Source organism: Erithacus rubecula (assembly GCF_903797595.1).
Source record: "Erithacus rubecula genome assembly, chromosome: 2".
NCBI lineage: Eukaryota > Metazoa > Chordata > Aves > Passeriformes > Muscicapidae > Erithacus > Erithacus rubecula.
Window position 1 is genome coordinate 59,462,703 of NC_136685.1, and position 15,001 is coordinate 59,477,703.

Sequence of the window (15,001 nt, forward strand, 5' to 3'; positions counted from 1 at the left end):
ACAAATCTTGACGAAAATCTTGATCTGCTGTGGTGATAAACTGCACACACCCAGAAGGATGAGCTCTGCTGTTGTCTACTGATAAACAGCAGTGCCAAATGGTTTGCCACGTCTTGATGAGGAAAACAAAGTAATATTGAAACATTTTGCACAGATGCAACTAGAGAAGCAAACATGTCACTTTTCAGCTCCAAATGTTGCATAAACATGGAAAGTACCTGATGGCAAATTGTGGCCTTACTTTCCTTTGACATCTAAACATATAGTTAAGAGAAAGGATGTCTGACTTGACATAGCAGAGAGGGATTAAAAGGGAAGATTTCTTCTCAAGAAACTACCTTTATGATTACTAGTGCACTAAGTTTAAAGCTTTGCATTGATACATACAGTTCCACAATATTAAAAATATTCAGATAAGTTCCTGCTATGTAAGTTTGAGTTAAGTAAGTTGAGTAAGTGTGCTTGAGTTATTATTCTAAGAATACAAAAGTCCAAAAAAAAAGAGATATTTTTGAAAATAATTTTAACCAAAAAGATTTTCATCATGAATTATACTTTGGTAGACTGGTAAAGAAACATTCAATCAAGTGTTTGTCATTTTAGAGCAAGATTTGCCAAACTCAGAACTTCTGTTTTATGGAACAGTCTCTTCCTTATGACCATGGTGACATTTCTCTGGGAAAGCTACCTTATACAGGAAAAAGCTCATCCCCACAACAAGCCTGGGATGTAGAACACTTAAGTTGAAATCTCCAGTTTCAACCAAATAAGGATTCAAATACGACTCCAGGAGTCAAGGAAGGAAAGATGTTACTCTTCCTTGCAAATCATATTCCTTAATCACTTTTGAGGGGATTAGCACCAAGAGTATGCAGAATCATGCACAGAGAAATCAGCAAAGAAGTGTTTGCAATACTTTACTCACCATTCCGTGATTTAGCCATGCTGGTATAAAATTATCAAGCAGCTTTGGGTAAACCAGTTCCCTGTCATAGATATAGATGCTCCAAAACATCGTCACAACAAACTGAGGAGAAAAAAAAAGACAAGACATTTTAAAATAGATGCTTCTGAAAAATTAGTTGCATTCTTTAAACAGCAAAATGGGTCACTTAGCAAAGAATTTAGGGATAGACATGGAAATTATTGTTCTTTGACCAAATACTGTTATAATCAACAATTTGAATCTAGATTACCCTTTGCATTCACGGAAAGTAAAACTTTTCTTCTTTTTTTTTTTTTTAAATTTTTCCTAAACTTTTAGCCAGGAAAAAAACCTATTATTTTTTTTTACTTATATGCCTGTGGCCAAATTACAAATGAATATTACACTTTAGTAGCAGATGTGGTACATAAATAATGTTCTTCCACCAACAGGATAGAAAACAAATGGAAAATCAGCTAAAATATCACTTGGAATTCAAACAACATATCAATATGAAACACTCACTCCTGAACAGAAGCCTGCAAATTTATATTTGCACTTTTCTGTGTCAGCCATCAAAAGAAGCTTTTAAAAAACACAAACCAAAAAACCTTTGATGAATCTCCACACAATTAATGGACTGGGATCCACAGAAAAGAGGTTTAGTATACTGCTCATTTGCCAACATGAAATTTGGCTTGGTTCTTCTCACAGACTATTTACCAGGAAAAGACCATTATTTCCTGTAAACTAAGGACAGGACAAATGGATTAGATAAAGTTTACAGCAGGCTAAATTTTTGCTGGAGTGTTCACATATTCTTTCAAGTTATACTGATGTCTGAAAGGCATAGACAATACAAACTCACAAAAATGCACAGAAATAAAAGTTTTAGCTGACCTTAGCTGTGGCATGTAAGTAATTTTCTAATTAAAACACCATGGCTTTCTTACCTTGAATTTGAGCCAGTTTTCTAGTAATTAAAAAGGCTTATTGTCCATAGCACTAAAATCCAACACCTGGGCCAGGAGCTTTTCAGTGACCATTTACAGGGGCTCTCTAAACAGTAATGCTAAATCCAAGTTTGAAGTTTGGGAGCCAAAAGATAGAACTTTCACTGAGATAGATGGGAAGTGTTCAGTTACATCCAAACTGGTGTGGCTCATGATCTCACAGCTCATTTAGAGGATTAGTGAAAGAAATACGGGGTGAGCATAGCACATCCTACAAATTACTAGCACATAGAACAGTGTAGGCATAAGTTATTTCATTCGTTTCTGACTTCAGAAAGTTAAAACTGAGGTTTGCAGTTAATCAATGGCACCTTGGTCTAACCACAGACACGCAGACTTTGGCCAGCCAGTTATGTGAATGACCTGAACCAGGGCACTATTCCCTCAGTGTACATACAGTACATAGTTTCTTGGTTCCCAGCACAGTTGTCCATCTGTTATGACAGCTATCAGTGCCTGCTCAGAATAAGCTTGCACTATTTGACTACTGCACAGAGGCCAGGGAAAAAAAAAAAAAACAGGTTATGATGGACAGCCCAAAAATATTTCAAACGCAAAGTACCCCACAAGAAATCTCTCTTCTGGGCCAGCCTTGGCATTGGTGCAGCGCAGCTCCTTACGCACCTGCTGACACATAAGTGCCAAGATATGAATAGCTGAACAGCATGAAAAATGGAAGCAAAGTATCCTCTTCTCTATAGGCTTCCTAGAAGCCATGTATTATCACAGTAGGTCTCTGAGAACCTGCTATGATCAACTGGGGCATAAAAACATCTTCTCAGGCATATGAAGACCAAGATTGATAATGATTTTTTTTCCAAGGAAGTCTCAAAGCAAGAAAAGTCAACCAGGATTAGGATGAACTGTATGACACTGAATACAACAAAGCTAGTATGTTTTGACCTGTGATTTTTGTGTGGAGCAGAATGAAACAATAGATTTTGTCAAGGAGGTAAAGACAAGAAAAGAGGGGATGTGCCATCTGTCCCTTAACCAAAGTCAGCCAATGGATGGAACAGGATCAGCCTAGCTGGTTGCAACCATCTGGAGCTACAGACGGCAAACGCTGCTGAGCAAAGCACTATCACAAGGCAGACATAAGGCAAAGGAAGTGCGCAAACCAAACGTGTTACAGAACTAACCTGTCCCACAGGATGACCTGATACGAGCTTAGCACAACACCCCGGGAAGACTTCTTCCAGTGCCTGAGTGGTTCACCTTACTCTTCTTTACAATTAGCTCAATTGGATAAAATGAACTATAAAAATTAACTATTTTGATAAAAGGAATTATAATGAGGCCTTGTGACACACAGTCACTTTGGCTGCTTCTGAATTTGTTTACTTTGATTAATGAGCAACTGTTGGTCTGGTACATTTAAATCCCTCTACTACGCTTGCATTTTGCTACTGACATACTTTTATTTGGGCTGGGCTTTGCTAAGATCCCACATGACCATGTAGTGCCAGACCATGACACAACTGAGCTGCTTCTTTACACTGCCTCTTGTAAAGTCCTGGACCTGCTTGACGAGCTTCTTATGTTTTTTTATGGCCAAGGCAGCACACAGGAGAAATGGGACAACATTGTCAAGAGGGTAAACAATAAACTTTAATTTGCAAACTTTAGAAAATAAAGGTGCTTGGTGAATTTTATAACAACATTCAATCAAAATCAAGCATTTCACAAGGCACTGGCTTAGCGAACTACTCCAGACCATCCAACCCTAAGTTACCCAGAGAACAAGAAAAGGGCGGAGTAAGAGAGAAAGATTAAAAAATCATTGCTTGAATTCCAATGTGATCTCAGCTACTGGGAAATCCTAACAGTGGGCTGCCACCACATGTGCCTATGCAACTGCTTTTATCTGCTCTGGTCTCTCAGGATATTCCCCCTTTGGTGGGGCTTTTGCTGTGCCAGTGGCTAATAGCCATTCTGGGGCTGGACTAGAGGCTTCAAGGGGGTGGGGGGTGGAGCAGTGTGCCATCCCACCTCTATGCAGGACCTGATCTGCCCCCATCCCTTTGGTTGTTTTAAGCCAGTAATAATTTTCTCCAGTTTCTCATACAACTCTGAGGCTCAGAACAATGACTGGGACCAGAACAATGGGAAATGGGATCTTCTTCTTCCATGGTGGCAGTAGTGGGATTCTAATGTAGCAGAGAGAGGGAGAGAAAAAAGGAGAGAAAAAAATAGGAAGTGTACAGTGAATCAAAAGCAGACAATTGCTACTTCAATAATCAAAAATATAGGTCCAGTCAGTATAGGGATTCTACCCTATGCAAGCCATCATCCCTTGCCCTGAGAGTTCCAGAGATACTAAGAAAGATTCAAATCAGGATCTGGGGGAAGAGTTCATGAAACCAGACTTTCAGCTGCAGTGATTGGAAGAGTTCAAGAGACTGGTTGTCAACTTTCTTTACTTCTGCTTCTGCTTCTTAAAACAGCATTTCCTATTGGTGAGGTTCAGTATTTAGCATATTCCTTGCCCACTTAGTAACAACTTATCAAGGATTAGACGGTTTTAAAAAATAATTTTTGATACTTGCTGGACTTGTAAGTTGAGCTCCAAACATTCTAATGAGTCCAATTTAAGATTCGCTATTGCAATGAGATTGCACACCTCCCCAAAAAATACAAACCCTAAGGATAAGGCAAATTTTCAACAGTTAGGCTGCTTTACATTTTGGAGTTGATAACCTAGTAAGTTCAGGTATCATTTTTACCCCAAACAAGCACACGTTTCCTGTATTACCACCCTTATCCCTCCACCAACCTGGTTTCAGGGGGGTCTCCAGGACCCATATTACAGTCAATTATCTTATTACAACACTAGAGATCCAAATGCTGGGGTAAGGGGGAATATCAGGGTGCACCATGGGAAAGTTACATCAAGTGAAAGTTCTGCTACATAATAGTCTGGCTGAGTCAGGGGGACTAAAGGTATAACAAAAACTTGAGCCATTCCTATCTATTTGGCATATTTTTCTAGACAGGGTCCTGGGTTCAAAATAAATACCTTCCTAATTTACCAAACCCTTCACTGGTTTCCAAATCTGAAATCCTTTCTTCTAACATCTTGACCACTTAGGACTTCTTTGCTTTACAGCTGGAGAAAACTTTCCAGCTGACGCCTCAGTCTCTGTCAATCCCCTTCTCTGTAGGATCACGCTTCATTGCTTTCCATTATTACATGTGGTTCCTTTGGCATCAAACTACACTTCTTTCTCAATTCAAAGTAATTTTATACCTTGCTCTGAGGAGGTAGAAAGGGATATACAAATCTGATTTTATAATCATATGAAATCCTCTATGAGTTTCCAAGCTAAATTCAGGAAGGAATCTTGTCCACCCGCTGTAGCAACCACAGAAGAGACACAAACAGCCCAAAACAATGCTTGTGACATTTATACACACACTGCAAAACTACCGAGACAAAACACATACAAATATAAATACCACAAAACATATTAAGATAAAAACATGTACAGACAGTCACTGCAGCAAAGAACTGTGGAAATCTTCAGTCCTGTTGCTGCTTCATCTTCTCACAGCCATGGAATATCTGCAGATGGAGAAAGAAAACTTGGTCCTACTTGGACCAGTTTTAAAAAGAAAAAAGTTATCCATCTGGTGTTAATTTTGGGTTCTCTGCCATGGGCATCTGTGGTTACCCATGCATGCATGCTCAGGGGGGTCTTTAAGACCAGCAGGATTTCCCTGACAGTTGGCATGTCTACCAGTACTGGCTGCCCAGGAAAATGTACCCCAGGGGTTCCAGGGATCATCAGCCTTTTCGTTTCTGGAAGGCGTGGTAGGGGTCGTGGGGCAAAATGCTCTAAGTCATGGATGCCTACTTACTCTCCATGGGTCACTGACTTTGGTCACAGTGCCCCATAGTTGACCAGGCCACTCTGGATTGTGAGGTCTCAAAAACCATTTTAGGAGACTATTTGTCCTTTCTACTACCCTACTGGCTTGTGGATGTGGTGTACAGGGTGTGGAATACCCACACTATCCTATTAGTTTTGACCCATTCCTGGACTATTCCTGCTGTGAAGTGACTACCACTATCTGATTGCATTGCATCTCGTCACCTGCAGCCATTTCAATAAATACCTCCATTTCACTTCTTGTTCTGCTTCCTTTTCCTCAGCTGAGACAGCTGAGTGATGAAGTCTGCTTGGTCATTTAAGATGTGGGCTGGATGATCCTCCTTCTGCTGGGCTGCTTCCCATCCAACTGATGGTCATTTTGGGTCTCGCACTTTTCAGAACTTCTCTCCACTTCTCTTGCTGTCATACCAGCAGTCTTTACACCTGTGTGTGCCTGTGGCTAATAGCCAGTCTGGGTCTGGATTAGAGGCTTCAGGGGGGTGGTATGCAGCAGTGCATCATTCCACCTACGCAGGATTTGCCCTGCCCCTCTTCCCCCCTTCCTTTAGTTGCTCTGAGCCAGCACTCATTTTCTCCGGTCTCTCACACCTATGTAAGCCTCAAGCAGAACTGCAGCTCTTGTGCTCATGTTGCCTTCCTTGTGGCATAATTCACTACTCTTGTTGAGACAGACATTGTACTATACTCACATGCCAGGCTGAACAGGCTGCTCATATGAAGCAGAAAAATTTCAGGGAGCCCAGTATTTTATTTTCCTTTGCTCCCAAGGCAAAATGGTACAAATATTACCCTTCCATTTCCTCTGCAGACACACTCAAGGCTTTGATTTCAAGGAAGAAAACAGGCACCAGCAATTGTTTTTTTACATTTCTTTGCACAGGAGCCTCCTAAGATTTACAGCTTTGCAAAGATAGTACTGGGTTAAACATAAAATTAAGCACTGTATAGAACAGAAAAGTCCCTCATTTGCTACCTATCCTATCTAGAGTCTGCAATGATTCTATCTGTCTGTAATGATTATCTATCTAGGGGTCCAGTTATTACAGACCAAAGAAAAACTCAAATTTGCAAGAAGACCTTGGAACCTGAAAATATGGAATAGCTCACTTATTACAGGCTAAAAGACTGCTGACCAAATAGCAGCAGAAAAAAAATAAGGCTGAAAACAAAATGCTGACTTCCCACTTAAGGAGGTATTTCTTGAGTGCTTGCCCTCTGTCTCTAAAGCTTTAGAGGACACAAGAACAGCATGTGGCCCTGTCAAGGGAAAAGTTTTAAAGCACAAGATGGGAGATGGATGGTTATTCAAAAGAGAAATCAAGTGGCTTTGTCAAAACACTACAAATGGAAGCAAAGAGAAACGAAGAAAGTAAAGCCAACAAAAAGAATTGTGTAATTTGCACTTTTACATGAGTCCAACCAAGAAATGTTATGCAAACGAAGAATGAACCCAGTGGAACTTTATTTTCCTACACTATGTGTTTTTGGTTTTGGCTGGGCTGCACAGTTCAGTCATTTCCTGGATGGCTAATGAAAAGAAAAAAAAACCCCAACCCTTGTGACCCTGACACAATTTGTTTTAAGTACCATTAAAGGTAAGCTTTCTGCCTCTCAAGACACTTGTGGTTTACTGTGAGTATAAATATGTTGTTTGTGAATTTCTTTGACAGAGGTACTACATCCAGAAGCAAAGTGGTGTTAAAGCAGATCTCAATAGGTACCACTTGGCATGGTACTGTCTTCAGGTGGGATCAAGAACTAGCACAATACACCAAATGGATTTCAAAAGCATCAGTGACAGGAATCCCAATGAGTGGGAAATAAAAACCAGGGAAAACTCATCTGGAGAACAGACTTCAGGGAGCAGTTGTACCTCTACTCATTAATTATCCCATCACCAGTTATCACAACAGATGAGGGTAAAATCTAGAAGAGAGATTTTTGCATTGTTGAGTCAGCTATGGAAATAAAATTATGCTGCAGTCTGGTCAAGTAACGAGGTAACTAGAAAACTGCAGCAAATGTCTACAACATCTTTTCTGGGCATAGGATCACAAATCAGCATAATTGACGATCTACAGAAAGATGATCAGCTTTCCTTTTGACTCTACTGGTACAGAGAAATATGAAATAAGAAAGCATGCCTGACTTTCTCTCCTTTGTGTCACAGGTTTTTAAGCCCATAAAGTGTAACAGAAAAAATGAGGTAATTCTAGTCAGTTTAGACTCAGATTCAAACATAGCTATTGATGTTACATGATATAAAATATCTGTGGTAGAACTTGTGATTTTCTAGGCAGCAAAGTCTCTTTCAGTATATAACAAGATCAATTTCTCCCTATTTTTATTAAACACAGTCTTAAACAACCAGAAAGGCCTGTTTTAGCTCTTCTTCCTTTTGTTCAGTACAAATTACAAGAAACATATTGATAAAACCATATGCAGTTTACACAAAACACTAATTAACCAAAGAAACTTGGCAACTTAATGATCTATGTCAAACAAATAGAAAAAAAGTAGGGATAAGCTAAATCACTGGTGTAATGCCTAACTTTTAAACACGTCTCACATCAGTGTAGCAGCATAAATTATGCTCAATATATATCTCCTCTACACAGATAAAGGGATGGCAAGTCCAAGTAATTATAGATGAAAATTAGTAATGAACTTCTAAAATGACTACGCAAGCAATTTTCTTCAGTAGATGTTTCCTAATCTCTGAGCCATTTGAATAGTTCTGCAGGCTTAAAATGAACTAAACAAGGGCTAGGAAGTGTTGCCCACAGACATTTTGTGGAGTAAGGCTTTACTGAATAGAAAATTAATCTGTTGATTTCTGATTTGATCTTCTGAAGAGTCATGTTAAAAAGAGCAACAATAGGTAAATAGTAACCATTACGTCATTAGAAGAGATTCATGTTTATTTCTTAACTCTCCTGTAAAATATAGATTGGCAATTCTGTTTTATCAGAGACCCTGAAAATACACAATGCATATCACAACACTGGAGAGATGTGATTTGCTGCACAGATTTTTCAAGTTTTGATTTGTTTGCAAGATTTGATTTGTTGTGAAGCCACAAAAGGAAATTATTTACCCTTGGGCTGTTCTTCTTCTCCTTTGGAAGGTGCGAAGAAGCTGCTGGTCAGATGTCCCAGATGGTTTGTATGTAACATTTTTAGGAACTCTTAAAAATGAGGAACTTTGTTAAATTATTTTTTTCTCACATCATTGTTTAACTTGGGAGTGGAAACCCCTTTTCTCATCTGTTTTTCAGAACAAGTCATCTGAAGGGCTCCAGTAAGCAGGAAATACAGAAAAAAAAATGTGGTGAATTGCTCCCAAAAAGCTGCAGTTATTAGGCTTTAAAATGTTCCCCTACTATTTGCATTATTGCCTAAACATGCCCTGTGTAAAACACTGAGCAATAAAAGTAATTTAGATGTTAAGGTAACTGACAAGTACTTAAACATGACCACTACTGTTATATTAGAGACCCAACAAAGATTTTATTCACATCTGCCAAGTTTTCATATGTGAAGGCTCCCTTGTGTCATTACTGGAAATCACTGAGAAGCTCCATGGAGAGCTAGGTGAGTGAGTCTCAAGGAAAGAAAGTTTGCATTTCAAATTCATTCCTTTTTTTCCCCCTTTTCTTTTTCTGAAGTGAGGAAGCTGTTAAAAGAATATGAGAAACAAGGGAACTTTAAACATTTTTTCTGCAGACACTCTGGTGTTTAATAGCTTCCTTCCAATGAGAACCTCCATCATAGCAAAATTGCACTATTCCACATAAATAGCTCTTCAGACAACAACATTTGCGTTAGATGCTTGCTACTTTTGGGCCCTGCACTCTTCCTTTCCAATCCCACCAAGCAGAGCCTGCCGTGCCTAGCAGTCTCTCAGGCACTGGCCAGGCTTTGGCAAAGGGTAGCTGCAGTGTGGTGAGATCTCTGTTGATGGTGAGGATCAGGTTTCAGGAAGGAGCTGAGACCAGTGTAAAGTTATGAGGTGCTGCTGTTTGTCTCTCAGTGGCCAGGAGAAGAAATAGCAATGAAAACAACCTTTTCAGGATTTCTTTGTAAGATGTAAAGTGGTAAACAATTGCTCCCCTCACCTCAGAAAGGTCACACTTGGAAATGGAGCCTATCTGTACAATGAGCACGGCCATTCCTTACTAGGTTTGTTTAAGACACAAGTTGTTCTTGTACGAAACCCTTGGGAAAGCAGCTATCTCCAGGTATGTAACATATTTCTCGGGAACTGCTAATTTGTGAATGTTGCAACACCTGTAGTGCAGGCAGTGGCTCACTGGGAGTCTTCGTGTACTGGTGGCAAGAAAAACATCGTCTAAAAGAAATCCTCAGAATTACCAAGACAAAGTGAAGCTGAAATTCTTTAAGATCTTTAAAAGTTTCAAGGTCAGGAGCATTGCAGGAATGGAGAAGCACACAGACAACAGTATGGAGCTACAACAGTAGCAGGAAAGAATCTCTGAATCCCGAGAGGCATGGGAGAGCCAAGGAGGCTGTGCTTTGATGTGTGTGAAGGAGTACAGTTCTAGAGAGAAAATGGCACTTGAAATATTTAAACACAGACAAATAGTGTGAAGTTGTTCTCCTTTTCAACTTCTGTTATCAACACAGTAGGAAAAACATCTGTTGCTAATCACAATCGGAACAACTTCTAACTCCCCATCTCTCTTAAAAATACAAATGCAACATAAATCTCTGCACCCATAAAATGCGTATTTGCAAACTTGTCTATGCACAGATTTTCTACTAGCTGTATTAGCTGACCCAGTCTCCTCTACCATTTCCACTGCTGGAAAACTTCAGTCTGCTACCCCAACATGAATTGTGGCAGGTCCCAAAAGGCAGGCTAGCAGGTATAATAAGGGAAGGCTACCAGTGGGGTTTTTATTAAAGAAGTACCTGCAGTATTTCACATATGCTTTGCCTTTAGTAACTTTGCAAAAGCATTCTGTATTTATTCACGTATTGTGAAATTCCACAAAAATGGTGAAATGAAATTCTAATGAAGCATCACTGAATATATAAAATTATAAGTGATAGATTGATATGTTAGCTGCTGTTAACTGACGGAAAGTGATCAGCTGTTGTGAAAGTACAACTTTAAAGATCTCATACAGCTTTCTAATAGTCCATTAAAAAACCTGCTTCTAGCGAATTTATTTTGAACTACTGTGCAATGAAAAAAGAAAAATAGAATTAAAGTTTGATAGTGAATTACAATAAAAGCAGTAACTTTAATGAAATGTTCACACATTCTTGCATTGCAACCTAAGCTTGAAACTAGACTGATATAGATGACACCTCCATGTAAAAACTGGTAAGATTTTTTATTTTTAGCAGCTTTATTAGCTATGTAAAGAATTTGAGCACCTCTTGCCATTGGAAGTGATGTGCAATGTCCCAGCAGAGCAAGACCTAATCCAAAGAACATTCTTCTTTTGAAAAAACACATGTCAACCCCCCATTTTTACATCCTTTCTGTGTGCTTTTTAACATTACTAACAAAACCCCTTTTTTTCTACCTCATTTATTCTGCCAGCTCTGAATCCCCAGTGGAATTAACAACGAGCAACCTGGACTTTTGCTTCTCTTCTTTCCCACATCAAAATGTCTTACAGCCCAAATTCCCTCAGGTCATTATGGTGTAAAACATGCCACATCAGTACTTTCACTACTCCTGATGATGACATGTGGTGTAGAAAAAGTCTAAATTGAATCTCTAGATGCTGATGGTACAGTACACATTAAAAATTACTTTTACAATCAAGTTCCTATTGTAACATGACTTTTTCACAATGAACCGGAAATTATTTCAGCAACACACTGTATATTCTGTTCCCTTACACCTGTGAAATACAACAGACTAGTAAAATCATCTCTACCATTTTTTCCCTTCATATATAGTCTTTTGTATAGCTGTGGGAAAACCTTTCAGGAAGAAAACATTAAGTAACACTGTACACCCAGTTTGCACAGATTAACATTATACTTACCACTCCCACAGGGAAAGCCAGAACAGCCATCATCCAGTCACGGAGGGAAATGAGTTTTTTCAGCTGCCTCTCTTGCTCTTGACTGTCATTCCCTCTAGTGAGAAGACTGGATAGGTCAGTCAAGACGCAAATTCCGAAGAAGACAGCCTGGATAACCTGCACAGAAGGGAAACACACTCTTGAATACATCTTATTCTTTCTGTGTTCCTTCTCCCATTTCTTCTTCTCTTCAACAGAGAAGATCAACCCTTTGTCAGAGAACAGGTTAGACACAGGCACACATGAAGAATATTGCCAAAGAACTGACACAGGGAGTGGGAATACATCAGTCCCTTAAATATGGGTAGAGTTTATAAAAGCCATGGGTGCATCAAAGTCCTGCATGCACCCTGCTCCTCATCTATAGGGGGAAACAACGTGAGTGGAAAGCCACCTCTTGTATGGTCTTTCCACCCTCACCTATGTGCCACCTGCTGGGAAATGAACTGCAGCCACCCCTTCCTGTGTCACTCCATAAAGTTCATCCCCAAATCAATTGCCTCTGAGGCAGAAAAATGAGGAATTCTCCCTGTGAGAAGAAGGGAAAGAAACAGAAATGAGTGTTTCCTTCCCTTGTTACAGGAAGTCTCTCCTGGAGATTCTGACTGCCCCTGACACTCCACCTAAAAGTGAAGGAAGTGCCTGAGACTTCCTGACAGACATGGCACATGGCCCAGGCTTCAGCAAATCTAACACTCAAGTAGTGAATGATAGAACGAGAAAACTGCAGGAGTTATTCACTTTCTTTTCCTGATGACAGATTGTCATTTACCTAACTTTTCCTTTTTTGCATTTATGTACTTGTGTGCAATATAAGGTTATCTGCTATACTAAATCGTTAGTTTAATCACCTGAACCCACTGATTTCGTTCAAACTTGACTCGATCTTAATGTGATCACTGAGTTTTTCCTCCCCTAATTAGCTGAGTAAAACTGTAATAAGTTAGCTCAGGAATGCTCTTGCCCGAGGACCTGCACATCCTTTCTAGTGCAGTTCATAGGAAGTGCACACAGCTTGTTTACTCCCCAAGCTGGAAGCCCGGGTCACAAACCCACACACATCAGGTAATCTGAGGTAAAAAATTAACAAAACATGGGCTTGGTTCCCAAATTACACAGTGATTTGTCAAAAAATATAAACATATATATGCTTATACTGCATGTTTTTCAAAGCAAGCACCGAGTCCTAGTTTAGAAGTCTTACTGTAAACCTAAGTGTTCCACTGACTAGGAGTCTTTGACTAAACAGGTGACTATCCAAAAGAATAGCACATACTCAGATGCTGCAAAATTCAATTTATTATCTGCATACATCTTTGCATAATTTACACTATAACAAGGCAGACAGGGAGGAAGGAAGGAAGGATGGAAGGAGAGGAATACTAAACAGATGTTGGCTACCAGGAAGAAATCCAGAGATGTGTAATGATTGGATGGATTAAAGTACACTTCCTTCCTCAACAATCCTTATGTGACCCAAACACTTGTAAATTCTGGCTGTAAAGCTGTGAATGTCAAACATTCAAATTGCCCCTGGATCTGCTTGCAATTCTGTTGCCATTGCTCTCTCCTCTCCAGGCTGTAGCTACTTAGAATTTGCTTGGTAAATAGATGAAGTAATATTACAAAATATTCCTTGAAGCTGTGAGATGTGACAGACTATTAGTGCTAGAGCTGTATCTTGCATTAGAAAAAGGTATTACTATTTCAAATTACTGCTTGGAAAAGTTAAAATCTATGTAATTTTGAAAAGCCTTTTAAATGTAAGTTGGGGCTCCTTGGAGCCACTAAGAACTCCTAATGCACTTTTTGTTTGTTTGAAACAAGCACTTAGTAGAAAAAATCTTCCCATACTCAGCCCTGTTTTCCACCAAACAGATGGCCTATTTGGAGAGCTGAAATAGAAGAACTAATTATGCATTTGCTTGACTTATGAGGAGATATGATACCATCTAGTATTCACTCAAGAGTGTGAATGCCAAACAAGACAGAGCTGGGGATAAAAGTATACCTAACAGTAATGAGATCAATCTGGGTGTTAAAAAGTTTAGGCTGACTACCAGGAAATATTTCCTAACAGTTAGCTCTGTCAGACCATGAAATAGTTTCTCAGAGGAAGTGGTGGAAGCCTCATGGCTTGAGTCACTCAAACCAATATTGGACAAAACACTCAATAATGTACTGCAGGGAACAGTATTACCCTGGCAGGGCTTGGAAGAGTGACTAATGGATTGTTTGCAGCTCTAACTACAATTCCCTGAAATGGTCCCTCTCCAAAGAAACACAGACTCAAACAATCACACGCCCACTTTCCAAGGGAATTGAGATTGTACATCCACTAATCAATCACAATCCAAGCAACTTCTCTCCTGATTACTCTGTTATGAACACAGAGCTTCAAGAGAAAATGTAATGATATCATTGGGAATAAGGGGAAACTCCTAAAGGGAAATACCCAAACATTTCAGAGGGTAGGTATGAAGCAGACTAGTCTACAAAAACCTTAACAAATAAAAATCCACATAGGAAAGAGAAAATTACATCTTTATTGAGAACACTCAGAGACAATGAAAAAATTGTACAGTGTTCAAGGAGAAACAGTTACTGCTTATTCATACAAATAATGTGCATACATTCACTCCATTCATTGCACTTCTTTTCCTTTCTACAGTGCAGAAAACTTTTCTGACATCTTCTAACACCTAGGATTAGAGTTAGGACCTCTAGAGCTGCATGAATCTCAACAGCGTTAATTAAACAGAATTAGTAATAATTTACATGGTTTGTGGGTCTGGAATAGGAAAAGCACAGCATGCAGCTACTGGTGGTTTTTGGTATGAAACAAATTTTTAAAGTCCATGCTCCTCAGTGTGAATGCTGTCTAACAGATGTGAAAAAATCACAGCAAGGAAATAGAAACTCCCTCTAAACCATATTCTCCAAGGTGCCCTGGTGTTACCTCAGATTTAGGAACACATTTTCAGAAGAGACCTTATTTTGAAAATTTGCAGGTGGTGAATCTATACATGAAACATCCCCAAGCTGTTAAACAGATGACTTTCTTTCTCCCCTTGGAAATGTAAGCAAGAACAGCATTTCA

General features: G+C 39.3%; 1 protein-coding gene across 1 annotated transcript in view; it reads right to left on the reverse strand.

Moving 5' to 3' along the window:
- AIG1 (androgen induced 1) overlaps nucleotides 1-15,001 on the reverse strand; it is a 122,596-nt gene that overhangs the window by 74,078 nt on the left and 33,517 nt on the right. Inside the window, exons 2-3 of the mRNA XM_079331838.1 lie at nucleotides 11,863-12,018; nucleotides 926-1,027 (exon numbers count right to left, since the gene is read on the reverse strand). Of these exons, the coding sequence (XP_079187964.1) occupies nucleotides 926-1,027; nucleotides 11,863-12,018 (258 nt within the window). The remainder of the gene's footprint in view (nucleotides 1-925; nucleotides 1,028-11,862; nucleotides 12,019-15,001) is intronic.